The sequence below is a fragment of the Fragaria vesca genome, linkage group LG1 (assembly GCF_000184155.1).
Source record: "Fragaria vesca subsp. vesca linkage group LG1, FraVesHawaii_1.0, whole genome shotgun sequence".
Lineage (NCBI taxonomy): Eukaryota > Viridiplantae > Streptophyta > Magnoliopsida > Rosales > Rosaceae > Fragaria > Fragaria vesca.
In genome coordinates, this window is record NC_020491.1 from 6,864,412 (window position 1) to 6,874,675 (window position 10,264).

General features: G+C 40.9%; 2 protein-coding genes across 2 annotated transcripts; one reads left to right on the forward strand and one right to left on the reverse strand.

Annotated features, from left to right (window-relative positions):
- Window positions 1-3,314: 3,314 nt before the first annotated feature.
- On the forward strand, window positions 3,315-6,263 carry LOC101297662 (subtilisin-like protease-like). Its single transcript, XM_004287593.1, has 2 exons — window positions 3,315-5,032; window positions 5,325-6,263. The coding sequence occupies exons 1-2, from the start codon at window positions 3,397-3,399 to the stop codon at window positions 5,984-5,986; spliced, it is 2,298 nt and encodes a 765-aa protein (XP_004287641.1). The 5' UTR covers window positions 3,315-3,396; the 3' UTR covers window positions 5,987-6,263.
- A 389-nt stretch (window positions 6,264-6,652) lies between these two features.
- LOC101290902 lies at window positions 6,653-9,706 on the reverse strand. The gene is made up of 6 exons (XM_004288942.1): window positions 9,398-9,706; window positions 7,957-8,009; window positions 7,705-7,749; window positions 7,578-7,622; window positions 6,842-7,074; window positions 6,653-6,711 (listed from the first exon to the last, which is right to left on the reverse strand). The coding sequence occupies exons 1-6, from the start codon at window positions 9,545-9,547 to the stop codon at window positions 6,653-6,655; spliced, it is 585 nt and encodes a 194-aa protein (XP_004288990.1). The 5' UTR covers window positions 9,548-9,706.
- Between the last annotated feature and the right edge of the window lie 558 nt (window positions 9,707-10,264).

The window sequence follows — 10,264 nt, forward strand, 5'->3', positions numbered from 1 at the left end:
GATTTAAAGGTCGGTGATAAAATAAAAAGAGGATTAGCTGAATGGCATAACCCGCGTGGATAATAAATAATTATTAATAATAATTTGAAAAGAAAAAAATAAGCGGGAGAGTGGAAGCGTGCGGAAATGGGAACCTGGGGAAGAGGGGGGATTGGATTGGCTGGATTGGCGCCACTATATGCGGATACGGAGAGGTGGGCCACGGAGGATCGTGGCACTCTCACAAGAGCCAGCATGTGCTCACCAGCCCACTTTCACATCATATTCACACATCACGCGCTCGTTAAATCATTGGACCTCTCTCTCTCATACTTGCACATGTAGTTGGTGCTTCTCAATCTTTTTCTTTTTCTTTTCTTTTCCTTCTTTTATTATTTCATTATGAGAAAAATTATTGACCTCCATGTTTCTATGTAGAACGTTGATCGATGTTTTCTTTAAGGTTTATGGATAAGTGGTTGTAGCTAAATATAATCTATTACATGGGTCACATGAAATTGATTTTTGTATTAAGGTTAGTTTGAGCTGCTATAAAAAAATGAATAGATGAAAACCTCTTTTTTTTCTCGTTATAAATATATTATTTATTACATGGGTCACATGATCAACTGAATTAAGTCAGTTAACTAACATGATAGAACGTTTGACCTAATTTTGTAATAATCATCTGAAACAGATTGAATGAGACATATTTTCATGTACTAAATTTGGCTAGTTTTAATGCAAAATCTGTAATTTATATACAAATATATAACCATAAACTAGTTAAAAGAGATAGAGAAAACTATTTCGATTTTGTTAGTCGTTTGAAGATGTTCACTATTGTCATTGACCTAGATGGGTTAGATGAATTATTGAAGACTTAAGACTTATAGACCATTCCCTCTATCTACTTTACCCTTTTTTTCTGGAGATGAAAACAAATTAGCCATCATAATCAAATGAATAACGGCCCCGAAGATCAGGCAGCAGATTTTGAAGTGAAAATGAGGCAAGTGAAATTACAAAGAGAGGAAAAGGAAAAGAAAATAGAGCGCGTGGGAGCAGATTGCCTTGGGGTGAAGTAAAGTAAGTGCACGCCTAACTGCCATGTAGAATCTGACGGTCACAGTCAAAAAAGACTGAACAGAGATGACGAAACCAAAGTAGCCGTTTTTTTTGCCCTTCTATTTAAATACAACAATTAAATGTAGCCGTTACATTCTTATTTCCAATTTTCCACAAGTAAATAGGAAAAGACAAAATTTTACCACATATTTTGCATGGCACAGGTTTTCTTCTTCTTCCTCTCCCTCGACCACCGTGCCATTTTTTTTTTCTTCCGATTTTCTGCTACCCGAGGAGATCACTCCATGACTTGCTGTGTATTCTTATGTAAGCAATCTTAGCTTAATAGACACGTATGTATCAAGTAACTAGATAGTCCTAATTGAAAAATTAACCTCTGCTCAATCCCAGCATCAGAAACATGATACGTCCAACTTAGTAGAATTCTTAGCTCTACATTACATGAGTACATGACCCTAACTAGGTTGTCACATTACGTCCCCATAAATTGTTTGTGATATATAACTTATATACGAGCTTGTTTCGTAAAGTTTTGATGACTATATTATAACTTGATCGATCATCAAAAGGAGGTGTGGAGTAATGCACAGGTTAGCAAACGCCTCCAGCCGAAGAATCAAGTCAATTATTCATGATATCTTACTTCTCGTTTGCTGGTTTGACAACATCTATTTCACTCATGTCTTTCGTGAAACAAACTTTTATGGCGGCTAATCTTATGAATACGGATTCGATATGGCTCTCTAATACCTAAATATTTGTGTTGTCGCGCAGTTACCCTCAAGTTGTAATTTTAGTGGTTTTCAAGTATGATTCATCAAGTAAGGTTCTTAAGTCCATTTAATCAATAAGATTATTAGTCACTAAGAGCAATGATCTTCTTGTTGATCAAAATCATGTACTAAATGATAAAGAGTTCGTATATAAGTCTAAAATCTTAGAGGGACTTATATGATGATTTCAATATGTCGATGATACGTGTTTGATTCAGTAGTTTGTCGTATTTAACTTATATATACAACGATCCTTATTTTGTTGTTGAAACTTTTACGATCGTAGTTATGCATCCGACCAATCACACGTCCTTTACGATCCCACATCTAAAATTCATGTCTTTGGTTGATGAGTTCAATCACACATCTTTCACTAGCACGTCCAAAATCCATGGATCGACATACACGCTGCAATGTAAGGAAGACAAAGCTTACCGTCAAGCTGTTTAGTATTGGGAAGACACGATCGAGACGACACTCGTATAACTTTGGCTCCGCTCACTTCAAATGACGCGTCTCCAGCTGTGTATCGTCTTCTTGTTCCTTCAAGACAAACCAGAGCTTCCACATCAATCAAGCATTACGCAAATTAACTTACCTTCGCAGCAAAAATACAATTCCTTTATTCACCAAATGTCAAAATACATGAACGCGTTTATACTATATATGTCGCCACAGGAAAACATAAACGAAGATCTAGGGCATTCCCGTGATGCATGAAAATAATTGCATTTTTCATTCTAGTTGATTAATAACTGGTCATGACTCTCTTTGTAATGGGTACAGGAAAGGGAAAAGATATCCGAAAATCCAAACTCACAGTCTTTTCATCGTCGTCTTCGTTCATGCAACTAACCAACTAGAATAATGAGGGTAAAAGACTGAAGCTTGTAGAACTATGTCAATGGTGTAATTGGTGTTTATTAGCTTAAAGAAGTCGCTGCATGCATGTGGGTTTTGTTACAATTCAACATCAACTAACCGATACTTAAATTCTAATCATACAGGGCGTGACATGCACTTCACAGTTTTATTATTGTATTTTTTTTCATCTTACGTACAAGAATTAGTTATTCGAATCACTATATATCTGTTGTGAAAGTTTAATTCTCGTTTAGCTAGTTGCATTTTAATTCGCGGAATGTTTTCATTATACTTTGCGTGATCAGAATCGTTCGTGTATCGATCGATCCAGGGATAGAAACAATTTCTTTAAAGTTCGATCATACTCTACTCAAAACGAGAATTAGTGTTAGTGAGCAAGAAAATGAGATTTACGGTGGAGAGAAAAGTAAGAAGATGAGGAATTTGTTGTAGGGAGGTGACGAAGATGGTGGCAATGGAGTAATAAGAAGAAAATGGAGGTCGAATTTAATATCCCATCTTGCTTATAAACCCGACATGAGTCTCTCTCGTCTTCTACCTTTTCCCTCTTATATCCTCTCTGACAGTCGCAGCTGCTAAGCGACTGGACTGTCCTCTCTTTCTTCTTCTTCTTCTCCATTAATTCCCCTACACCCACCAAATCTATCTCCGAACTTAGCTTAACCTAACCATGGTCTCCTCCGAGGCCCAGTTCTGGGTCGTAGCCTTAACAATCCTACTGCCATGTCTATCTGTAACCGCCAAACAGACCTACATAGTTCAGATGAAGCACCATTCCAAACCCTCCTCATTTGCCACCCACAGTGATTGGTACTCCGCTAACCTCCAAGCTGTCTCATCTGACTCCTACTCTGACTCTGACGCCCTCCTTTACACCTACGACACCGCCTACCACGGCTTCGCCGCTTCTTTAGATCCCGACCAGGCCGAGACGCTTCGCCAGTCGGAATCCGTAATCGGGGTTTATGAAGATACTGTTTACAACCTCCACACCACTAGAACTCCAGAGTTTCTAGGCTTGGAAACCGCTAACGGGTTCTGGGCCGGACACTCTCTCCAGGACTTAAATCAGGCCTCCAATGACGTCATCGTCGGAGTTTTGGATACCGGGGTTTGGCCGGAGTCTAAGAGCTTCAACGACGCTGGAATGCCGGAGATCCCGTCCCGGTGGCGAGGGGAGTGCGAATCTGGTGTCGACTTCAGCCCGAAGCTATGCAACAAGAAGCTGATCGGAGCCCGGAGCTTCTCCAAAGGCTACCGCATGGCCTCCGGCGGAGGCTTCATGAAGAAACCCAGAGAGGCCGAGTCGCCTAGAGACCAGGACGGCCACGGGACCCACACTTCCAGCACTGCCGCCGGGTCGCTGGTGGCGAACGCCAGCCTGCTGGGGTACGCGAGCGGGACGGCGCGTGGGATGGCGCCCCACGCGCGTGTGGCGACTTACAAGGTGTGCTGGACATCCGGCTGCTTCGGGTCCGATATCCTCGCGGGTATGGATCGGGCCATCCTCGACGGAGTCGACGTCATGTCGTTGTCTCTCGGCGGTGGGTCCGCCCCGTATTTTAGGGACACAATCGCGATAGGAGCTTTCACCGCCATGGAGAGGGGCATTTTCGTCTCTTGCTCGGCCGGGAATAGCGGGCCGAGTAGGGCCTCATTGGCCAACACAGCTCCGTGGGTCATGACTGTTGGAGCCGGAACCTTGGACCGGGACTTCCCGGCTTACGCTGTCCTCGGAAACCAAAACAAGTTCACCGGAGTTTCACTTTACAGTGGAACCGGAATGGGGACAAAACCGGTTGGGTTATTTTACAACAAAGGAAGTAACAGCTCAAGCAATCTATGCTTGCCCGGTTCGCTTCGACCGGAGGCCGTACGTGGGAAAGTGGTCGTGTGCGACAGGGGAGTTAACGCACGTGTGGAAAAAGGTGGGGTTGTACGCGCCGCGGGTGGGGTGGGGATGATACTCGCCAACACTGCCGCTAGCGGCGAGGAAATGGTGGCTGACAGTCACTTGTTACCGGCGGTTGCTGTGGGGAGGAAAGTCGGTGACATGATAAGGGAGTATGCACAGACAGATCCGAATCCGACGGCGGTGATTAGCTTTGGTGGGACGGTGCTGAATGTAAGGCCGTCGCCGGTGGTGGCGGCGTTTAGCTCTCGGGGGCCTAATTTGGTGACTCCCCAGATCTTGAAACCCGATGTGATTGGTCCAGGGGTTAACATATTGGCTGCTTGGTCTGAGGCCATTGGGCCCACTGGGCTTGAGGAGGACACTAGGAAGAGTCAGTTCAACATTATGTCAGGTATGCATGTCATTTGCAACGGCTACATTTCTTAAACGTTCTTGATGTTGATTCATTTCCAAACTTAAATTGTGAAAATGATCGAAAATTGTATCATACATCGGTTTATGACATGTTTCGAGCTAGATCCAGCGATAAAAACCCTAATGTGTCACATAACGTATAGAAGAAGATTTCGAGAACCCTATTGTGAATTTATACCTCATCATGTTTACAATGAGCATTAATTTGTTTACTCTATTGGGCTATGGCGAATAGTTAAATTGACAGATTTGGAAATTGTTATTTGTAGGTACATCTATGTCATGCCCACACATTAGTGGTCTTGCAGCATTGCTCAAAGCGGCACATCCCAATTGGAGCCCAAGTGCTATCAAATCTGCACTCATGACTACAGCCTATACACATGACAACACCAAGGCTCCTCTAAGTGACGCTGCCGGAGGCCAATTTTCGAATCCATGGGCACACGGTTCCGGCCATGTTGACCCGTCGAGAGCCGTGTCACCGGGTCTTGTATACGACATTTCGAGCGTGGAATATGTTGCATTTTTGTGCTCTTTGGGATACACCATCCAACAGGTCCAATCCATTGCGAAGAGTAACGTTACATGCGCAAGAAAGTACTCTGATCCTGGGCAACTCAACTACCCGTCATTCTCAGTTGTGTTCGGAAACAAGAGGGTTGTGAGATATACTCGAGAATTGACAAATGTAGGGACTGCACGTTCTTTATACAAGGTCATTGTGAGCGGACCACCAGGAGTGAGGACTATTGTGAAGCCCTCAAGCCTTTTCTTTGCAACTGTAGGGGAGAAGAAGAAGTACACAGTCACCTTTGTGTCTGCCAAGAGCGGCAGTAGAACATCGAGGGCAGAATTTGGTTCTATCGTGTGGGCAAACACCCTACACCTAGTTAAGAGCCCAGTTGCTTTTGCATGGACGCTGTTGTGAAGTTGAGAAGAGGTTCTTGTTCTTGTGTTTTTCTGGAGCTAGTTTCGCCAACAAAAAGAACAGAAATTCGGAGAGTATCAAAAACGTTCGGAGAGTTTCTGTTCTTATGGCGGTGCCTAAAAAGGAAAGGCAGTTCACAGGATAGGTTAGAGCTTGTAATGAAAGAACTGCAATATGCCTTGGCCAGGAAAGCTAATGTAATAGAATGACACAACTGTGTTAATTGCATAGTGGAGATTGCTTACATATAATATATCATTTGCTGCTGCATTTTCTCAAAACCATGAGCAAGAAAGTGTTTAGCAATGAATTAGCATTGAAACTAGGATTCATTGACCTTACAACTTATAAACTCATGTAAAGATTTTTCAGAATATGCCTGGGAGAATTGAGGAGCAGTAATTGCAGATGAAAATCAGCAGAAAACAAACAATCAAGTGGCCAATACTATAAAATTTATTTCACAAACTCACAATTTTATGAAACCCTGAATATTTGCAGCATATATAGACTAGTTAATATGGAAAGCCATGATTCAGAGCTTCCATAAGAGATGACATGAATACTACAAACATATACTGCAAGGGTTACAGCAGGTTATTTTACAACAGCAACAAGGCCGTACCTTCGGACATTTAGGACAAGAGCATTTCCATTTGAAACAATTCAAACAAGAGCAATCGGGACATGAACACGAACATGATGGTAAAGTGCAGCAATTTTTGCTGCACGAACATGAATTAGTTTTGCAGCAACGGGATCGGGGACATGAGCAGCAACGAGATCGGGGACATGAGCAGCAACACTGCCACTTTGGTAGTGAAGGGCAACTGAAACACGATTTGCAACTGAAACATGATTTGCAACTGAAACACGATTTGCAACTGAAACACGATTTGCAACTGAAACATGATTTGCAACTGAAACACGATTTACAGTTACATGGACCACTGCATGAACCGCAACCTGAACCGCTGCATGAACTGCAGCTGGAGCAACTGCAGCAGGAGCAGCGTGGCATTTCTAGAGAGCACCCATCACAACAGCAGCAACAGCAAATCGATGACAAGCTAAAACAGGGCATTCCACTGTACCACAAACATTTTATGTTATAAGAGGAAGTGTAGGCATTATATGTCTAATTGATTGATACTGCGCTACAGCGGAGGGAAAAGAAAAAGGCCAGCGACTGCCAATCAAATATTAAGGTCAAGCATGTTATTTAGGAACCAAGCACAAAACATTTACTTGCATAACTGCTACTTCCATCAATAATTGCAAGTTATTAGGCATCATCAAAACCATACTTCCTTAACAAATGATCCAAGTCAAGAGCTTATGTAATAACTTACTGTATCAGAAATACAACTGAGGACTAAGGATGAAGACTGGGTTGACATTTCTATCTATAGAAAGAATTTATGTGCTTCATGATCTTTCAGCATAACATATTTTACATTTGTTGGAGAGCTATGTTTTCTGCTCAATAATGCTAACAATCACTTTATTCAAAATAATTTTATCTTAATTAGAGCAGCATTTCTCTTGAAATATGATAAACAAGAAATGAAAAGTAAAGAGAAGATTGTACCATAGCCATTTCCAAAAGCGACATGATCGTCGTTTCTTTCGATTTCTGCTTGACAGATAAATACAAATAATGATCAGAATGCACATAATGCAGACTAAACTATACAAATATTTGGTTATATTCTTACGTAGGTATTAACGGATCTGGATTGGCAGTCACAAAATCAGCAATCCTGCAAAATAGTCGCATCAATCTACTAGAAGATTTCATCAACAACAAAAATCTACTAGAAGATGACAAAAACTACATAAAAAGAATCACCTAATTTTCCTTACATGCTAGAACAGATAAATATGAAAATGCTAGGTTCCAGTTCCTTTTACACTTGAAACATTTTGAGAACTAGGTGCCTTATAAGGCAATTGAAAAACTAACATACTCTTTGCAGCATTTGGATGCGGGTTGAAGGCGTTCAACAGATTTTAGTTCCTCCTGCTCAGAAAAAAAGATTAATCAGCTTGTTAACTTTTGACAGAAACTAAGAGGAGAAATTAAGAAAACACCAATAATAGACTAAGGTCTTGAGTTGCAAACTTGATTAAGAAGCAGATTTCCAGTGAAAAATTATTGCACAATATTATAAAGTACCTTTTTTCCAATCTGAACATCAGTTTGTTATCTCATACTACAACTAATTTATCCAGCATAAGACATGAATCAGGTTTTAACAAGAGAGATTACGAGATCATATAAGTACATTTTTGTCAAGTAGCCTACATAGACTTTTCCTCATTTCCTTCTCTGATTCGAAACCTATAATTTGACATATCTAGTCCACTATACCAGAAAAGGTGGCCTCTAGTACATAATCATAGATCAAATGAACACAAAGACCATTCTGATGTATTGGCACCAAAATATATCCACATTATTATTTGACCTGGTTAAAGCCAAATGGAGGTATCAGTGAAGTCAATGAGAACCTGACAAACACGTTGAGTGTCCAATTGACTGAAGAACAGATACCAGCCATGATGAAACCAACACACAATCATGCACTTGGCCTACATTTATATAATTCAATATCACTAATTTAAAACCAGTAAAGAAGCAATAATTCAGAGAGGTCAATCTCCAATCTCCATGTAGTTTGCTGCAAAAGGGTGAGGTTCATGTTGCTAAACAGAGTTAACTACAGCCGAAGCCAAAGATAATTATTCGCCGGATCAACATCTAAGATTACTAGCGAAAGGAGTCTGAACTCCATCCATAAAAAGTAGTTAGACTAATCTCCTACACCCTTTGGTTAAATTCTCTCTCAACTCCATCCTTAACTTTAAACTAACTGCTAAGCCATATTGCTTTAGGCACACTTGCTTAGTAATGGTCTTACAGTTCAGATAGATGGAAGTCCTACCTTTTTAGTTAGACATAATTAACCTAATGAAATCAAAAGGCTGAATCTTTTGTGTTCCAATTAAAGAAACAGAAAGCCCTTTTAAGCCAAGAACGGTTTTTTATTTTGGAGCGGACAAGTCATGTGCTTGTTTAATTTGTTTTTCTTGGCATAGAGTCTTGGAAAGTGACTACTCATTCCTTTATGTTTTAGCTTGTTTTTACGTACATACGAATTCATGCTCGGTTCAAAACTTGAAAAAAGACAAACCAGAAGTCTTGAAATCTCACAATGACCTTCCTTCTTAACCCAAAACACAATCAAATTGCTAATCTGAAATTTTCCAACACAAACTTCACAACAGATTCAAGTATGCAAAAAACTCCCAAACACAGAATCAGCAAGAAACCAAATCACAAGCAAAAACAGATAGCTTGCAACTTAAAAAACCATCTAGTTAATGAAAGTTGAAACCCAGTAGTACCTCAAGAAAGCCAATTTCCCTCTCAAGCATCTGAACCCTGGCGGTTTCTCTGCGCTTGCCATACAAATCTGGGTACTGCGGCGGCGACTTTGGAGCTGGCGGCGGAAGAGAAGGAACCACCGGAGCAGAACAACCAGACTGAGCTGCCATTTGGGAAGAGTCACTCACACTATAGCTAAAAAAGGACCCAGAACACAACCCTGAACCACCAAAGCTCAGTTCACAAAAGAAGCAATGAAGAGTGAAAAGGTTCCAGAGAGCTCAGTAATGAGCTCTACTGCTACTGTCGAAAACAGAGCAGCAGAAGAAGCAGAGGAGAGAGATAGAGAGAGAAAGAGAGAAGTAAATGTGAGAAGACTAAGAAGCGGCAAATGATGGTAGGTGGTGAAATGGAGTATACAAAAGGACTGTGGTAGAGGTAGTAATTACAGTGACTGACACAGGGATAATTACGACCCCCACAAAGGAAAAACAAAAAATTTCAAATAACAAAATCCATAACAAAAAGATTAAAAGCCCTGAGCTTTGCAGATGATGGGTTTAATGGGGAGAGGTTTAAACGGTAAACAAGTGAAACTGAAAGGAGCGTTATATTGAAAGAAATAATGGTAATGGTCACAGAACACAAAGCAAAGCTAGTATCTTTGTGTGCATGGTTGGTAGTAGCAGTAGTAATAATAATAGTAGTATGGAAATTTCAATGACAACGGTAGAGGAGGTAACAGTAAAGACGGCTGTGAAAAGCTGCAACCGCAGCTAGTGAGTAGTGTTTGTTGTTGCTGTGTACGATCCCATTTGGGCAAAGTTGAGAAATTTGATCGAGTTTGAGTGAAGGGTTGGAGTTTTTAACCATTATAGAAAGGAAGG

Excerpts from the sequence above, each read along its gene's own strand:
- LOC101297662 (XM_004287593.1), top strand. The coding sequence starts at position 3,397 with ATGGTCTCCTCCGAGGCCCAGTTCTGGGTCGTAGCCTTAACAATCCTA. Across the intron at positions 5,033-5,324 it reads TCAGTTCAACATTATGTCAG|GTACATCTATGTCATGCCCA; the intron begins GTATGCATGTCA and ends TGTTATTTGTAG.
- LOC101290902 (XM_004288942.1), bottom strand. The coding sequence starts at position 9,547 with ATGGCAGCTCAGTCTGGTTGTTCTGCTCCGGTGGTTCCTTCTCTTCCG. Across the intron at positions 8,010-9,397 it reads GGGAAATTGGCTTTCTTGAG|GAGGAACTAAAATCTGTTGA; the intron begins GTACTACTGGGT and ends TTTTCTGAGCAG. Across the intron at positions 7,075-7,577 it reads CGCTTTTGGAAATGGCTATG|TGGAATGCCCTGTTTTAGCT; the intron begins GTACAATCTTCT and ends TTTGTGGTACAG.